Source organism: Hydra vulgaris, chromosome 13 (assembly GCF_038396675.1).
Source record: "Hydra vulgaris chromosome 13, alternate assembly HydraT2T_AEP".
NCBI lineage: Eukaryota > Metazoa > Cnidaria > Hydrozoa > Anthoathecata > Hydridae > Hydra > Hydra vulgaris.
This window is the reverse complement of record NC_088932.1, coordinates 47,483,495-47,503,875: the sequence shown is the minus strand read 5'-3', so window position 1 is coordinate 47,503,875 and position 20,381 is coordinate 47,483,495. Positions and strand designations below refer to the sequence as shown.

At 27.1% G+C, this 20,381-nt stretch overlaps 1 protein-coding gene across 1 annotated transcript in view; it reads right to left on the bottom strand.

Annotated features, from left to right (window-relative positions):
- LOC136090199 (uncharacterized) overlaps positions 1-20,381 on the bottom strand; it is a 97,767-nt gene that overhangs the window by 13,987 nt on the left and 63,399 nt on the right. Inside the window, exons 19-21 of the mRNA XM_065816399.1 lie at positions 15,229-15,436; positions 10,412-10,560; positions 3,772-4,032 (exon numbers count right to left, since the gene is read on the bottom strand). Of these exons, the coding sequence (XP_065672471.1) occupies positions 3,772-4,032; positions 10,412-10,560; positions 15,229-15,436 (618 nt within the window). The remainder of the gene's footprint in view (positions 1-3,771; positions 4,033-10,411; positions 10,561-15,228; positions 15,437-20,381) is intronic.

Sequence of the window (20,381 nt, the reverse complement as noted above, 5' to 3'; positions counted from 1 at the left end):
TGGCAAAGTCTGAACCATACAAAAGAGGTGGAACAACAGATTTGCCCTTATTATTGATACTGTTAAAGATTCTCCAGAAGTCACGAGAACCTAATTTTTGAGATGAAATATGAGATTTCATGATCTGAGAGTAATGAGCTTTGGCATTAGACAAAACCTTTTTACAATGGTTTTCATAGCAATAGTAAATAGACATCTGTTTTCTGAAGAATTGTTTTACTAATAGATAAGGAAGTAATGGTTTCAAATGGAAATTGCAGCAGCGCAATGTGAGGAAAACCAACAAGAAGTTGAGACTTGACTTGGAATTGTCAAAAGGGAATAAAAGATTCCGTGTTAGCCTGAATCCAAGAAGTTATGTAAGAAGCACATTTGTTAACGGGAAGACAAAAGATTTCTACCCAAGGGCCATCACAAAGAAAATCATGGAAAGAGTCCCAGTCAGCTCTAAGGTAGTTGTAAGAGATACGATGATAGGGGTTTCTGATGATGAAGAAGAACGAGTTAACAGTTTTGGAGAAATCAAGCACAAAGAAGAATAGTCTGTGGATTCTAACCTAGTTTCCCAACAAATGGGTGAATTTTTACGAATATAAATGCCCAGGCCAAACATGTGACTACTGGAGTCTTAAAGAATTAAAGGAAGATAACCATCAACACTAAAATCACAAGACAAGACAGCTGAACTCAAATTAGTCTCACAAAGAGTAAGTAGGTCTGGTGAACTTTGAAAGAGATAAGTTTCAACAGAAGAAAAGTTACTTCGAAGACCACAAATATTAGTGAATGATAGATTTAGAGAACTTGATGATGACAATGGTTTTTTGTGTTTTATAGTTTTTGGTACTTTGGTCATTTTAAATTTTTTAAAGAACTTGACTCAAAGCATAGATAGTACTCAGTACACTATTAAATAGTCCAAGCAATTGCCTCACTACTATTAATAAACCTTAAGTCATAACAAAGGGCTCCAAATGTGGCCTCAACAATGCACATTAAAAGTATGAACAGAGATACCATCCATGCCCAACATGGCACTGGTAGTACTCTGATATTTTTCAGTTGTTGATGGAATCAGCCTCTCTGAGAGTTACCACAGAGTTCAGGAAACCTGATTACCAGCTGGCCTCAGAACCATAAAACTGAGTTTTAGAGCTGTACCCCCATTAGGAGATAAGAGAATGAGTTAGCCTAGTCATAAAAACAGAGACACAAGCAAAACCCATGCATTGAGTCAAGAAGATCCAGCATTTAACATCCTAAACTGGAAACAATGGATTAAAAATACATCTGTGCCAACCTAATAGATGAAAAAGGGTTGCAAGGCTGGTCAACAGATAGAACCTGCTTACTCCTTAAGTCTTTGCCTAGGTGGCCTTCTACAAGACAGTAGCCGGATGCATTTAACATCTGCCCAAGATGAATATTTTTATTGAGACACTGTCTCTAGCCTTTACTCAACCAAGAACCCCAAAACAGGGGCTATTTTAAGTCTGAGTTAGCTTCTCCTAGCCTTTGCCTAAAAAAGCGTATCCTACAAGGCAGCAGGACATAAAGCAGATTGTACTGGGTTACATGTTACCAGGATAACCTGACCTGACACGTGATTATATTATATATGATTATCTCTTACTTCCACTATTTGCGTTCTACCTGATATAGTCGACAAACAGATTAATCCATTGCCTGACCTTCTTATCACTCCAGCTTCTGTATGTAAAGTGATTTCCTGCTTAGACTCTTCTACAGCTTGTGGTCCGGACAACATCCTTGTTATTTTATTTTTTTTTTTTTTTTTTTTTTTTTTTTTTTTTTGTTATTCACCTCCTCAAGGCCTAGAAGGCCACTACAGATTAGGAGGCTACTTAATAGTGGTTATAACCCTCTCTCAACTCTATAACTCCAAAACACGAACCTCGACGAACAAGGCCGCTGCGCGGAGAAACAAGTTAAGCGCGGTACTACCAGGGACGTGGTGGGGATTGAACTCGGAACCTCTCGCTTATGAAGCGAGCGCTTTACTACTACACCACTACCGCAGTCTTGCAGAAGTGTTTCCAGAGCAGTCATCTATACTTTCAAACCTATTTAATAAGTGCTTATTAGAGACTTGTCTTCCAGCCTGCTGGAAAGTGGTGTCTGTTATTCCTACTTTACAAAACTCTGGAGAGCGATCTGACTTGTCTGATTTCTGTTCCACTAGTCTTCTTACTATAATAAGCAAAGTTTTTGAGCCTTTAATTAACAAACAATTAATCTCTCATCTTGAATCTAATAACATACTTTTTGATCATCAACATGGACTTTGATCTTTTTATTTTACTGCTGATTTGTTAACAGTAATAACTCATAGGTTTTATAGTGCATTAGATAGATGTGGAGAGGCTAAGGCTATCCCCCTCGACAATTCTAAAGCTTTTGATAAAGTTTGGCATGCTGGTCTTCTTCATAAGCTCTCTCATACGATGTATCAGGTAACATCTTTAAGATTATTGAATCCTACCTTACCAATTGTAGTATAAAAGTTGTCCACAATGGACAGCACTCTTCTTCATACTCTGTAACTTCAGGGTTCAATCCTTGGCCCTACACTTTTTTAAATTTACATCAAATATCTCCTTGAAATTCTCACATCTATTTGCTGATGACACTACCATTTATATTTGACTTGATAAGAAGCCAACACTCTCTGATTACTTGTAGGGGGAATCTGAGCTTGAAAAGGATCTCACTTATGCTACAGCATGGGGCTCTCAGTGGATGGTGAACTTTAACTCAGATAATACACAACTTTTTTTAGCTAATTGTTATTGCAATAATCTAGATCTTTCTATATTTATGAATGGTAATGTACTTGATGAGTCATCTACTCTTCATTTTCTAGGATTAACTCTTAATTTCAATCTTTCTTGGAAACCATCTGCTAAGGTTGCATCTCTTTATTGTTTTTGCCACTTTTTTACTCAGGATTCTATTCTCTATAAATCTCAAATCTGTCCTTGTATGGAATGCCGTTGCCATATCTGGGGCAGATCTTCCAATGATGCTTTTTCTTTTTCAGACAATGTGCAAAAACGCATTGTAAACATAGTTGGACCTGCTCTTGCAGCCAACCTCCAACCATTATCACATCGTGCTTTACAAAAGTTAGTATATATTCTGAATCTGGTCTGAACCTTTTTTCTTAAATTTTTCTATTGAATCATCAAAATTACAGTGAGTACTCTTCAGCATTAATATTTAAGTTTGGTTTTAGCAACTCATACTATATTATAGCTTTGATATCCAATAAAACACAAAGAATTAAATAATTTATTCAATTAATATTGCATTTAGACAATTTAGCTACTAATTAGCATCGATTCAAAAACTCATTTTGTCATTACTGCTTACAATTTTTTACAAAAAGTCCTTGTTTTTGTAACAAATTGCAGTAGTTGTCAAGGCTACTGGTTACCTTGACAACTACTACTAGGCTTCTGCACAGGGAAACAAGTTGAATATGGAACTACAAAAGATTTCTTAGCAATTAAAATTAGAACTTCTTGCATATGAAGGAAGTATCTATCAATACACCACTACCACATTGCTCAACATGCTCCCTTGTAGTTAGTTTAGCTTTATCTATGGCTTTGTTTTATATATATTGATATGTATTTGCATGTTTTAGTAACCTGATGCAAGATTTAGCTGAAAATAATTTTTCTTCAAAATAAAACTTCTTAATTTATAATACATAAATAAATTAATAAGTTATTTAAATAGACAAACCTTAAGGAGCAACGAAGAATATGTTTTTGCAACAAAATGTCCAGAAGTGCTTTCAACAAGACAAGATGGTCTTGATAAGTCATACTTTGAAAACTCTGCATTCCAATGCTGATCTAAAACAAGCAAAAATTGTTGGATTTCATTTAAAACTTGGGCATCAATTATTTGGCTTAATTCAGGACATTCAAGATCATGAAGAACGTAGGTCTCATCTGATGTTTTATCCCATGTTTGAAAATATGAATTCCAACAACTTCCAATCTGAAAAAGAATTGATTAAAAATCATAATTAAAAGAGATTTTAGTTTAAAAAAATTGTTATATGCTAATATTGCTATTATAATAATTTTTTATTTCATGTTTAAATGGCTTTAATATTTCATGTTTCATATTTAATAGTTTTTTTTTTTGCATTGTTAGTTGTTATGCTTGATCATTTTTTAAAAAAGAACCAATACTTTTTACCAGTCTCTTTTGCATACTTTTTATTTTTATTATTCACTTCTCCTTTAAGACTAAGGAGGCAGTAAAATAAAATCATAATGTGTCAATTTGAAACAATTTAAATTTTTTTAAAATAATAACTTCAGAAAAAAAAAACATAATTTCAGATTGACTGTTAGTTTCAGAGTGACACGTTAAGTACAATTACAAATTGTCAAAGAATCAATCCAACAAATCCATTGATTTTTTTTGTGTGGTTTATTTTACAATATTTAACATACAGATACTAACATGTAAAAAAAAATTTACGAAGATATTAAAATATTAAGAATAAAAATAAGAATACAGATATAAAAAGAAAACCATCAGGTCTTGTCACAGAGAACTTTTCAAACTAAAGCAAAAAATTAAAAATAATAATTAATTCAAATGCTTTCTGATTAAATAATTTGAGCAGAAATTTAATTCCTCCTTAACTCATTGTGGATTTCTGCTGTTTGAATACTCTACTGTGAAAAGATGAAGATTTTTTTAACTCCTACAGATGAAGCAACATCAATAACTGATCAACAAATTCTTTGTTCACACAATCAAGTCAACTCTTTGTTCAAAAATATTAGCCAAGAAATGATATTTAACAACATTAACATCATCATGAATTAGTAATTGTTGTCTCATTTTTGACATTTTATGTGTTATCATTACCTACACTGTGAAAAAGTATGTGGATGGCCGGATGTATAGATTGTATCTGATCAATATCCGAGCACAATATTATCATTTGGTTACTATTGCAAAAACTACTGGCTAATTATGGACCACCAATACTCATGGTTAGGGACTACTAATGAAGCAAACCTGAACAGCTGGTTAAGCTATTCTTGTGAACAGTATATGTAATTTTTCACCAATACTAATTTAATTACAAGTGTTAAATTCCTGGCGCAAGAAATGGATCATTTTGATAAACTGAATGATTGACTAATCATTCTAAAAGGCAAGTTAGGGCACAAGACACAAATCATTGTTGCTATCTGCTCATCAATTGCTTCTTTTTCAGATTTTGTACAATAAGAATCTAATCTACTCCAACTACTAGTTTGCCACAATGTTTTGTTACTCGCATTACTTATATACTAAATAAATACGAAAAACTAGATTCGGTTTGTGCTACTTTAAATAAAAGTGAATGGTATAAACAAAAGTAAATGTTTTCATCATCTTAAACCTTTTTTAAACAATTTTAATACTTGTGTGGTTTCTCATTCAAAGTACCAAAATTTGCATTTGTATACCATAGGCATTGTATTTAGTTATAACACCTCTTTTCCCAAACTATTTTAAACATATAAAAATTATGTAAAATGAATGAACTTATATTTAATGTATAAATATTTGTATTAAAAAAAGATTTAATAAACTTTATTTAACTAGTCAATATATGAATAAATTAGTCAATATACATCAATTATTAGTCAATAACTTGGGCATAAACTTTTCTTGCCCCATACTTCTTAAGTCAACATCAGTCACACCCAAAGATTCTCACAATATTTGTTTTAATGAAGCAAAATTAGTTAAAAAATTTAAACATGTAAAAACTTTTTTGGTTCTTTTTGAAATCAAAGCAAACTAATTAAATATTAAAATAGATAAAAACACAAAACAAAAATAACAATAACATGAAATACAATACGAAGTCAAAAAAAAGAGGATAAGAACTCAAGGATCATAAAATTCATTTTCATTAAATAAAAATAAAAAAAGCCAACTACCAAGTTAAAGCTCGGGAAAGAAATTCATAACGAAATTTACTAACTTTAATATTACTATTACTATTTAATAATTTTTTAAATAGCATAGCCTTTTGAATATAATTAAATAAATAGTTATGCTATTTAAAAAAATAAATCCAATTTTTTTAACTTTATTCTGCTGATTCTAACAATATGAAACCAGTTAAAAAAATTATTTAAAAAAATTTTTAACTTTAGTAATTAAACCAATATGAAATTTCTATGGAGCAACACTTTTTTTATTTTGTTATGTTTCATGTATTCACTCTTAATATCAGCGGTTGATAAAAACTGGATATTATATGAGTCAAGTAATATCCAGTTTGAACTTATCTTGATGTTTCTATTTTTAATAGAAACATCAAGATAAAAATAACTAATTTAATAGATAAAATTGATTTAAAAAAATAAAGCCTAATTCTATGATTTATAATTGTAAGATTCAATGGTGGAGTATAGCATATATTTAAGCATATAAAAGCATTATTTAAAAAAAAAATGACAATAATGAAAACATTAAAAAAAAAATGACAATAAGATAAAACATTAAATAAAATGATTTAAAAGCATTATTTAGGAGAATTATTAAAAAAATGTTTTTAATCTAACCAAAACTTTTTTCCAGTTAATCATTTGAACCAAATTTTCCTTCTTATTCACAATATAAATATTTGTTTAATGAATTCACAACCAACATGGCTTCAAACAACAACTATTTAAGTCAGTATGAGAAAGTAAACAAAAGAGGTAAAGAGCAAGAAAGAAGTTGACAGAACACACCTGACAGAATTCTTAAAAACTATAAACTTCAGGAAAACATGAAGACAGGAGATAATTTTAAGTCATCAATGTGTTCAATTAGAAAAAAAAAATGACAAAATTGATAAAAAAAAATAAAAAATTCAACAGCTAGTTGTATCTGTTGCGGTAGTGGTGTAGTGGTAGTGCGCTCGCTTCATAAGCGAGAGCTTCCGAGTTCAATCCCCACCACGTCCCTGGTAGTACCGCGCTTAACTTGTTTCTCCGCGCAGCGGCCTTGTTCGTCAAGGTTCGTGTTTCGGAGTTATAGAGTTGAGAGAGGGTTATAACCACAATTAAGTAGCCTCCTCATCTGTAGTGGCCTTCTGGGCCTTGGGGAGGTGAAATAACAAAAAAAAAAAAAAAAAAAAATCTCCATTTTCTCAAATCTGTCATTCTGCTTTTTACACATTATTTAATTGCTTTTATTTTTTAAAATAATGGAATTAAAAATAATAACTCAAATGCTTTCTGATTAAATAATATGCAAAAAAAAAAGCAAACAGAATATTAGGTCAGAGCGCTCGTTTCATAAGTGAGAGGTTCCGAGTTTGATCCCCACCACATCCCTGGTAGTACCGCACTCAACTTGTTTCTTTGTGCAGCGGCCTTGTTCGCCAAATTTTGTGTTTTGGAGTTATAGAGTTGAGAGAGGGTTATAACCACAATTAAGTAGCCTCCTCGTCTGTAGTGGCCTTCTGGGCCTTGGGAAGGTGAATTAACAAAAAAAAAAAAAAAAAACATCAAAAAATGTTCATATGTAGTTTTTAAAGTTGCCTAAGGAGTACCATTTTGAGTTGTATTCAATAGACCCACATTTCCCTGTTTAGTTACATTTTTTAAGTCATATTTTTATCTTTTTTCAATGAAATGTACCAACTTATAGCAAAAATATAACTGAAGTCATTGAATATGTATTATATTTAAATTATTTGATCAAAAATTTAAACCTAATAGTACTTCGATGTTTTGAAAAAAGAAATTTACTTGTTCAAAGCGCTAAATTAGAAATACAAAAAATGTCCAAAGAATGAAGTGCTTTCTTGTGGTTCAATTTCCATAGTTTTTTATTAAACCAATTTTCTAAGTATATAGAATAAATCAGTTTATGATTCTCTATATTGAATATATGACGAAGTACTTATAAAAAATTTTTAAGGAAGAAGTTAAAGCAAAAGCTCAATTGAAAATTATCCAAAAGTTTTTGTGTTATATATTAGAGATTCATCCTATAAAAATTACATGTTTATATAATAAAAATTGAATGTGCAATGCTTCAAAACTGCTAAGTGGCGTAATCTACTAATTTTAATTAAAAACATAATATCATTACATCTTTAATAGTCATCTAAATAAATCCATAGCAACATGACTACAGAAAAATTAATCCAGAAACAAAGTCAAACTTTTACTAATAAAAATAAACTAATTTTTACTAATTTTCATTTTAAAAGTATTTATTGTTATATAAGCATTAGATTCCTAATGGTACAATACACATTGACATATAGACCCACATTACTTCACCCAACAATATTGCTTATTTCAAATAAATTATTTATCACTCCGTCTTAAAACTAATTGAACCTAATTATTTGATAATTTTTCTTCCAGATAAAATATTTTTTATGTGTAAGACCCCATTTTTAATACCCTTTTTTTGAAGTTTAATGTTTTCGATGAGAATCTTTGTTTAAATGTATGCACCATTTTGAATAAAAAATATACCTAAGAATTTACGTAATAAGCTGATAATTAAAATTTAGAGTGCTATTTTAGCCACCTTTAATATACAGAAAAAAAAAGCTTTTACCTAAAGCCTTTCTTCTGAAAAACTGATCCATGTTGATTAGACCCACATTACTCCATAGACCAACATAGACAACCCTACCCTTTACCCAATACTTTATTTGACCTAATATTCTGTTCGCCTTTTTTTGAAAAACCGTGTAAATCCTATTTTCATGAATTTGCCATTTTATATTAGGACATCTAAATATTGTTCAAAAGATGTTTTTCGCATAGTATACTATTTTCATTGCCTGTTAGTTGACTATTATAATAATTATAGAGTGGATTTTTTTTTCCTATATGCATAACTATATATGCATAATTTTACACTTTTCTTTGTTAAAGTGTTATAACCATTTTTCACTCCATTTACTAAGGTTTAATAAATTATCTTGCAATACACAGTTATCCTTGTTATTTGAAATCACCAAAATATAATTTTCATATTATCGGCATACAATTTACAACAATTTTTTATTTCTTGTATTTTTTTATATAAATCATTGATTTATATAAAAAACAGCAGCAGCTCCAACACTGAGCTTGTTACCCACCTGCTTAAAAATATCCCCAGACCCTAAAAGTCTTAATCCTGCACTGGTTTAAAGAACTACAATATTTTATATGAGCATGAAAAATTTAAACTTTGAAATATTTAAAACTTTATGTAAATATCTTTATATGCGTGTAGTATCAGTGGCCTAACTACTGCAAGGCAGTGTAAGCAAAATTTAAGGTCTCTCAAACAACTAGACCCAAGGTCGCGAGGTTTCGGAGCCTCAAGATATATTTAAAGAGATTTTTTTTTTTTAGTAAAAGTTACAGGTGAGGAAATAATATTAACTATCCAATTAAATCGCATCATAATTATTATTTCTTTTTTTAAACTTCGTTAACTAAAAACATATAGTTAATTAAAAATAGTAATTAAGTATTAAAGTAAAATATTTTGGTCAAAACACGAAAATCTTGGTTCAATCGGTGCAGTAGTTTTAATATAATTTATAATAACTTTTTAAATTTATGTAAATTATAAGTACAAATATTATTTGGCATTTTTTTAGTATACCATAAAAAAATGCCAAATAAGATACCAGTCTTAAAGTTTTAAATGCAGAGTAACTTAGTAAAATTATTAAACTTTATTTGCGTTAGCTGTGCATTACTTCTATTCTGATCCCAAGAAAAAAACTCATTAAACAAGTTTAGAAAATTTCAAGTTTTAAATAATAAAGTCAACAGGTAGGAGGTATCATCAATTCAAACATTAACATGCAAACATTTCACAATAGCTTTATCAAAATAAATATAATTGGTTTCCAGTTTTATACCTAGAAACCTCAAATATCTTGTTGCTAATCATAATTTATTTAAAAGTGGTTCAACAATCTAGAAATAATGATAATAAACAATTCAGAGTTTACCATTTAAAAAGTGAATTTATCATTTAAAGAGTTTAAAGAATTTACCAATTAAAAAGTTCAGAATTTACCTTTTAAAGGGCAAGAAAAATTCAAGAATACATAGAATTTAAGACCTTCTTCATTGTTTTATTATAAATGATCTAATAATATAAATTAATTTGTCAAGATAAAAAGTTATAAATATTCAAATATTTTGAGATAAATTAAGACTTTTAGAACATAAATTATGAATGAAAAAATAGTTATATGTGTAGTAAATACTACCATTTTGCTACATTTGTAGCAATGCTTCAATTCTAGTTTAAAAAAAAAAGTATATAGTAAGTTGATAATAATATTTAAAATCTCATAATTAAAATAGTGACAATAATTTAAAATGTTTCTTACCAAATCTGACACATGTAAACTTTTAATTGATTTTCGAATAAAAAAACTTTTTTTTAAAGACAATGACAACATAAAGCTTAGCATGGATTCTTTTTCTTTATGTGAACAACCAGAAATATAGCAATCATCAATTAATGTCCAATCACCAGCTGTAAGAAAAACAGTTTGTTATTTGCAAAAAATGTTGATAAAATTTTGAAACCTACACATTTTTTTTTCTGTATTATTTATAAAATAAAAAAACAAAAAAATAAAAAAAAAAGTATTTGTGATTTAATATTATCTCCTACAATACTGACATGCCAAGTCATCAAACAGGTTTAAAAAAAACTGTAGGTAAGTTTTGTAAAAGAAAGCATTAAAAAGAAAATTTGATCACTTTCAATTTAATGTGACGAACTTAATTACATTTAATTTACATTGAATTTACTTAGAACCAATTTAGTAAGATTAATTAAAATTGGTTTTGAAGTGTTGTGTCACTGGATGTAGAAGTAAATGTGATTACTTCTGCATCTAGTGACAAATCACTTCAGAACCAAGTAATTTGATGAGTAGAGTATTATGCTACACAATATGGTAACAACATTGTATAGCTGACCATAGTACTTTACATATCAAAAGAACATTTTTTTAAATCAATAAATGCACTTAACATTTGTTCAACAGTAATACTTTTCTTGTGATCAATTCGTAAAGAATTCCGATAGTATATTGCAGTATGGAAATAACTAATACAATCAATAATATTCATTTAATTGTAAGAAAATTATAAGAAAAAAGTAACATAAATAACACAAGATAAATTATTTCTTATTGTAAAACAAATTTTTGAACACTTAAGTTGTCAAATGCAAGATTGCAAGTGTAAACAGTTTTCACAGCTATTTGATATCAACAAAAAAGGAAGTTTTAGACTTTAAAAAAACTAAGTTTTAGATTAGAAAAAATTCTCAGATTTATCTCAGAGTTAATCTTAATCTTAGATTATAAAAATGAATACTCTCAGCTCTCAAAAAATACCAGATTTATCTCAGATTTTAATCTCTCAGATTTAATCTCTCAGAATTTAATCTCTCAGATTATAAAATGTACTTTCAGATTAGAAAAATAATTTCATCAAGTAAAAAATACTTTTTCATAGTTTTTGGGTTAATGATCTATGATATCCCTGAATAAATAAAATATTTGCAAATTTTTTATTTTGATTGATATGAAAATAATGATTAGTTTGTTTAATTCGAAGAAAAAAAAAGATAAGAAAAAAAATTTAACAAAAATTTAAACTTTGAAGTAACTTTTCTCTAAAACTATTTATATATTCATAAAACCATTTTTAACATTAACAATTATTTTTCCATATTTTATTTACAAAAATTTTAAAACTTGATAGTGATTACAGGTCAAAAAATAGAGGTCAAAAAATTTTCTGAACACTTTTCTCGCAACACATTTTACAGTGGCTGTAATTCCATTCAAAACCTCTGTTTACATGCATCACAGAAAGTTTGAATCAAATGTTATTGTAAGAGATTTAATTTGACAGTGGCAAATTGCACACATAAATAAAGCGTGTACACAAAATAAATGTGAAAGAATAAGCACATCAGTGCTTATTCTTTCACATTTATTTTATGTCATTTATTTCAGTTTTTTCAGTGGTTGTATTAAAATCATTTTAATTGTTTTGTATTTGTTTACAACATGTTGTGGTTTCAAAAATATATGTTAGTTTTTGGATTTAACTTGAAATTAGTTTTAAAAATGACAAAAGAAGAAGACGTGAGAGAAAAAATTATACACAAATATTTACAAAATCTAAAAGTAGCTACAATTCGATAGCAAAATCGTTGCAAATACATCCATACACCGTTAGTTGTGTTATTCAACATTTTTCTCAAACAAAATCAATCAAACGCAAATCTGGTGTATTCAGATTAATAATTAAAAACGCTGTTAAACTTCAGGAAGTAAAAAAAAAAAAAACTACATTTAGAAAGCTGGTCACTGTACTTTGATGGTAAATGTATTAGTAACCAAGAATATCAAGTGTTAGTATTGAAGAATAAACAGAGAGAAGTTAAGTTACAAGCATTACATCTACCAGATAGAAAAGAAGTATTACAATATAGTTTTTTAACCTTACTGGTATATTTCTTGTTTCTCACAGGTTGTTCAGTTTTTGTAGGGTTTCGGTTGTTGTTGGTGGATCGATTGTCGCAGGATTGTCACTTCATTGGCGGAATGTTAAGGAAATTTCATTGGTATATTGTTTTGTGAATTTTGGAGTCGAGTTGCTGATGACGCTATAGGAGGATATTCAGAACTATGACCCCGAATAATGGGGTTTCTTGTCCATGGGAATATTTCTTGCAAAAATCTTCAATTTCGCAATGTGTCTATGGCTCCCATTTACTTTTACTCGATTTGTTGATGCAGCAAGGTTTCAAAAATTTGTCCCGTGTTTTGCCATTTTGTAGCCATGTTGCCATGCTGATTTTTGCTAAGCTCAAACCCTATGGTTAGCAGACCGTGATATTGGAGTTTTTTAAACTTTAATGAATTATGATATTGCTTTATTATAGCTCTTTCACACCTATCGGCTAATTCAGATCAATTGCTTCTAAATTGTATTGGATTTGGTAAGTTGTCATTTATAATTCTCCAAACATTGGTTTAGCTGGAGATGCTCCAATATCTTGAGCTCGTGTATTTCTGTGTAACAATAGTGCTCTTCCTACATCATTAGTATTTAATAATCTACTTGAGCTAATATTTGTAGTCAATAAATGTTTCATTGAATTTATACTCAGCCTGTTTGGTATAAAGACTTTACCATCTAAAAACACGAGACTATAGTGTATAAGTCAGCATTCAAACCAAAATTCTGGAAGACATATCTATACACTTTGCATATTTTCTGGGAATCCCTTTTGTATGAGTTGAAATAAAGCATGTACACGAAATGAATGTGAAAGAATAAGCACGTCATTTTTTTTTAATGGTTGTATTAAAATCTTTTTAATTGTTTTGTATTTTGTTTACAACGTGTTGTGGTTTCAACAAAATATGTTACTTTTTGGATTTAACTTGAAATTAGTTTTAAAAATGACGAAAGAAGAAGACGTAAGAGAAAAAATTATGCACAAATATTTACAAAATCCTAATAGTAGCTACAATTCGATAGCAAAATCGTTGCAAATACATTAATAAACTGTTAGTCATGTTATTCAACATTTTTCTCAAACAAAATCAATCAAACGCAAATCTGGTGGTGGAAGAAAGGTTTTAAAGATATAAAACTAGTTAGAAAACTGGTTAACAGTTTTAAGAATAACCCAAGCCTTTCACTCAGGGAACGCGCAAAAATATATAGATTTTCTCATAGTTTTGTTGCAAAAGTTAGAAACAAACATGGTTTTCATTCTTTCAAAGCACAAAAAGTGTTCAACCGTTCTGAAACTCAACGAAAAAGTGAATTAGCCTGATTTAGCTTTTCATTATTGTAAACAAGCTATGGAATGGTATAAAAAGAATAATGTGAAATTTTTGCTTAAAACAGAAAATCCTCTAAACTGCCCAGAATTGAGAGCTATTGAAAAGTACTGGGCTATTACTAAAAGAAAAATGAAAAAAACAAAAAAGCTTTGCAGAAACATTAAATATATTAAAATATCATTAAAAAAAGCATCAAATAGTTTTAATTCTTTTTCTGTGCACAAGCTTATGGGTGCCACTAAAGCAAAAGCTTGAAATTTTATTAGATTCCCACAGAAATAATTAAATTTTTTTTCAAACAATATCTAAAAAATTATTGTTATCTAATAACTACATAAGTAGTTAGGGATCGTCCATAAATTATGTAAAACAAAATTAAACTTATAGACAAAAGACAAAGGATTAACAGTTTTCCCTGGCAGTCTTTAATTAAACCAAGAATATAAACAAGTTTTCAAGCAAAGGGAAAACCGCCGCGCAAAAGAGCAAAATGATCTCCTACTTACATTTTTTAAATAAGCTTTGCATTGCATAATTTATGGACGATTACTTCCATCTTTTTATGATTATAAGTATAATAACATCTGTGCAACTACATTTGGAAATTTTACAATTGTAGTTATGTATGCAACCACTGTTGTGCCAACACAACTTGCAACATTGTTCTAATGTTTTATTAATGTATGCTAGCTGCATTTTATATTGGAAAATAGTTTTTTATATAAGACATTACCAGGAACAAGTTTAAGGTGCCAATTTTTAATATGATCAAAAAATTGTTGTAGTTTTGTTGTTACTATTTTTTTTCAACAATAATTGAAACAAAATTTTTTTTAAATATTTGTTCTCTAGTTGGTATGCTATTGATAACTTTTTTTTTAAGAAATTTTTTTTCATAAAGATTTTAGCACCATAAAAAAGTGAGATTTACTTTTTCTAATAAAACATGACTGCTTTACATTTAATACACATGTTTTAATTTAAAAAGTTTTATTATTTTAAAAGTCTTTATTCTATGATAATTAATATCTAATGAACTCATTATTTTTAAAAACAGAAAGAAAAAAATGCTTTTAAAAATAAAAAACTTGTCAGCAATTTTTTAAAAAGCCGTGTTTAGATGGCCTGACAGTGTAGTAGACCACGTATAATATCAAATAAAAAAATTTATTATTATTATTATTATTATTATGTATTAATTATTTTAAGTATTGCTCTAATTATTTCATACAAAATAACTTGACTTTTTGTATTAAATATAACTTAAAAAAATTTTTAAAAAATCTTAATATTATTAAAGTGCTATAAATATTATTTACAAGGAAAAGATAATTTTAGATTAATTTCATTTCCATATTGAGGTGTCAGATATATTGGATTAGATTGATCCAGAGGAGATCGAAACCCTTTATTTGTCATTAGCATAACCCATTGAGAAACTTCAGTGATGTCAAATATATCAGGTTGTATTCTATACTGATCTTCAAGATAAACAACATAAGCAACTACAAGTTTTTCAGGTTTGCTCTAAAGAAATTATTCGTAAAATTGTTATTTTTGAAAATATTGTTATCAGTTCAGTTTAGTTAAAATTTGTTGAAACAAAATTAACAATTGATAATTGGAAATACAAATATACATATCTTATAATAACAAAAATAGTATTTAAAAAAAAAGCTACGTAATATAATATAAAATATCTATATAATATAAAGTTTTAAAACTATATCATAAAAACTACAAAAGCAACATTTTGATAAAAAAAACTTTCTTTATCAAAATGTTGAATTTATATTTTATCAAGATCTTTAAAAGTTATTGCAACATAACATAACAACACAAAACTTTTTTAAACTATTCGTAATCATAATCATTTCTATAACGTTTATATAAATAAATATATATATATATATATATATATATATATATATATATATATATATATATATATATATATATATATATATATATATATATATATATATATATATATATATATATATATATATATATATACATTTATATATATATATGTAAGTATATACATATATATATATATATATATATATATATATATATATATATATATATATATATATATATATATATATGTAAGTATATATATATATATATTTATATATATATATATATGTATGTATATATACACACACATATATATATATACATATATATATATACATATATATACATACATACATACATACATACATACATACATACATACATACATACATACATACATACATACATACATACATTATATATATAATAATAATAATAATAATAATAATAATAATAATAATAGATGTAATTTTTTGGTAGACAGAGCTCAATACAAAAGTAGAGCAAATATATATTATATTAGAACAGGGTTAGATAGGTTCATATTAGAACAGGGTTAGATATGTTTAAACAAATGGTTTCAAATAACCCAAAAAGTATTAATTTAAACCAAACTAATTTTTTTTAAACAACTTTAAATTTTCAGAAGAAAAGTAAACAAGGGTTGTGTTTACAAATAGAATAATATCATTTCATTTCATGTAAATACTTTTATGTAAATGTGAACGCACTTATCTAAATAATAAAGATGTTAAAATCATAAAGATGTTTCTTAAAATTATTTTCTTATTTATTTTAAATTTACAGTTATTTATTTGGCCTATTTGTTTTTTAATTGTGGTAAAAGATATATATATTTATATAGAATTTAATATGTATGTAGATATGTGCTAGAAATGTATATATATATATACATATATTATTTATATATTAGTGACATACATAAATTTTATTTGGGAATACTATCTTTTTTTGACAAAGTGGTTGGGGATGGGAGAAAGTAAGTTCTTTTGGTAGCCTCCCTCTCCCCACCCAGTTAAAACCGTTGCGATTGCAATGATTTTTAAATATTACTTTGTTTGTGTTTGCCTTTAGTTTTATAAGAAGATAATGAGTTGTTTTAAAATAGTGTCTTGTTTTAAAACGCATTTCTTTGAATACATAAATTTAGCGGTAGACGTAAACATAATTTACGCAAAGAAAAACTATTTTATTTAAGATTTTAATAAACGTTGCAAATACTTCCTCATTTATAAATATTTATTGAAAATGATTTAAACTATTTTAAACATTTAGTAACTATATTTAAGTAATTTTAATTTTAGTAGTTATTAAATGTTCATAATAGATAAATAAGTTTAATTTAAAAACAATAGAAACAATTTTTTGATCAATATTTACAAATAGGGTAGTATTTACAAAATTAAAATCATAGTAATTACACCTATTAAAGGGTTACGCCTTCTATTTGAATAGTTATTGTCTATATATAATAATATATTATATCTATATATAATAAAATGTATATATCTATATATATAATATATTATGTATATATTCAGTTAGTTTTTGTTTATATATAAGATAATATATTATGTATATATTCAAATAATATATATATTTAATTTTCATTTTGATTTAAATATTAGCTATTCCAGGACTTGTTTTAAATAAAAACAGCTTAGCAGTAGCTCATCATGATTTTGAGGTCATAAAATTATCTTTATTATTTTTTTTTTATTAATGGACATTAACTTTTTCAAACTACAACAAAAAAATAAATTAAGGAAAAACAAGTTTAATTTACTAATTAATAAAAACAAATCTAGAAGTGTTATTTTGTATATGTACATATTGTGAAATATCTTTTTTGTTTCAATTTTTTTGTTTTTTTAATATTAAATAATTAAATTTATTATTACACTTTTTATTGTCAAACAAATCTGTAACACATAAACTTGAACGCACAGTAAAAAACTTTGTGACAGGCAATGCAGCTAATATGAAATCAAAGCAAGTATCATCTGAAGGAGATATAATAATAACTTATGGGCGCGCTGCTCATGTGCTAAACTTTTTAGCGAATAATCTTAACATTGTAAATGTGAGCAAGCATATTACACAGATGATAAAATGTATATGAAATAATTATCAAGCTGGAGCAAATTATAGAGAAGGCGGAGGAACAAAATTACTGCTTCCTATAAGTGACATATAGATAAAGCGAAATGCTGAATATTTGTTAAAAATGTTAAAACTAATTGAAGTTGCTCTAGATAAGTTGCAAAGAGATCAAACAAAAATAAGTGTCACTGTTGAAATTTTCAAAAAGCTGACAAACATGTTAACATTTTTATTAAATTAAAAAAAAAAAAAAAAAAATGGAAACTATATATCTTCAGACTGTCAGTGATACTCATTTCCTTGCAAACATGCTAGATCCTTGGTATTTTAGATCTAATCTTTATGAAAAGGAAAATGAAGCTGCAATAACCTTTGAAGATAAAGAATTTAAAAACTTGTTACCAATAATATTCAAGTTAAAAGCCATATCTGCTCCATTTGTTTTAAAAAATGTATCACCAATAGAATGGCGGAAACCTCTAAATTCTTCGAACTCTGAAAATGTTGCATTATCATGGATATTGAAGGTTTGTTAAATGCACCAACTTCTAGGCTGGAATTAAAAGATTTTTTTTACTTTTGGGCTTTTTCACTTCAAGTTAAGAATCAAGATCGGAATAGAAAAAGTGGCAAAGCTTGTTTTTATATTCAGTACACTAAATAATGGTGTATTGGTTGATGAATTACACCTGTTATGTTGATAAAAAATTAATTTACTTAATAAGTAAAATGACTAATGCTCTTTTTTAATTGAAAAAGTTGACTAAACATGGCTTTTTTTATTTTCTTTTTAAAAAAAGAAAGAGTTTAAACCAAAAAAACCATGTTTTTTTTTAAAAAAAAAAACCCCATGGTTTTTGATTTTTTTCCAAAAAATGGTTTTTTTGCAACCCTTTATTAGAATAATAATAAAATTAAATTAAATTTGAAACATAACTCAGAGTTTCACGCTTTATGTGATCATCAAACATTATAAACAACCATAACAACAACAAAAATTATATACAAAATTACAATGCAGTGTTAGTTTAGATGATATTAATTTAACAGATAACAAATTTGTTTTTGTGGCGACATTTTGATATTGATTCATTTTGTTTATTTAATAGTTTTAAAGACGACATAATGATATGGTATTTTTCAGTTAAACAAAGGTTACATAACTTTCCTCCAAATTTAAATGGTTCCGCCCTACCAATAATCTTTCACGTAAGAATAGGATTTGAAAATCCTTTTTTTTCATTTCATTTATTTAGAAAATTTTGTGGTATTAGCTTTACTTTCATATTAAAAGGAGTTTTTATGTTTGTACCAGCAATCTTTAAAGGTGTGCTCCATTAAACCAATATAATTTAATTACTACCCTGCAGTGATGTTTTTACAATGCAGACGTAAATTATATTTTTACTAAGGCATATACCTTGTAAAGGACACTGTGAAGGTACCGGCAGTTACACCCTATATATATATGTATGTATATATATATATATATATATATATATATATATATATATATATATATATATATATATATATATATGTATATATATATATATGTTTGTGTGTATACATATATATATATATATATATATATATATATATATATATATATATATATATATATATATATATATATATATATATATGTATATATATACACATATATATATATAATAAATATATGTATATATACACACACATATATATATATATATATATATATAGATAGAGAGAGAGAGAGAGAGAGAGAGAGAGAGAGAGAGAGAGAGAGAGAGAGAGAGAGAGAGAGAGAGAGAGAGAGAGAGAGAGAGAGAGAGAGAGAAGGGAGAGTGCAATCTGCAATCCTAAGTTTAGAAAAAAAAAGGAAAAACATAACAATAGTCTGTTTTTACTATTTTCCAACAGACAGAAAAACAAGATCCTTGACAAACTTGAGCCAAAGTGTTTAAGTTGATAGTTACTAAATTGAATCAGAGGAAAAAATCAAACAATTCTGCTACACGAATTTACAAACAATTCTGCTACACGAATACTAAACTTAAATAAATAGTTAAATTTATCAACAACAGTATTAAAAATTTTCCTAAAGTCTGCAAGTAGTTTGAGAATACAAAATAGAAGAGTCAAGAATAACAAAATTAGATAACTGATGCAAAAGACAAAATTTTTGCATCAGTTTATCACAATATTAAAAAGATGTTTGTAATCTTAAAACAACATATTTTTAAAATGTTCACTAACACCTTCTACATTGCGCAGAAAAAAAATTAAATCTTTAAAAATATTTTCAGAATTACAAAATGTCTCTGATATAAATCATCAATCTATGATAATGTAGAAAATGATTTTCATTAGAAGAAAAAAAATTATAAAAAAATTTAAAAAAACAATAATCATTTTATATAAAAATTGTTTTGATATATAATTTTTATTATCGGCAAGTCATTATTATACAAAATATAATTTTTCCCCCTTTCCAATGTTT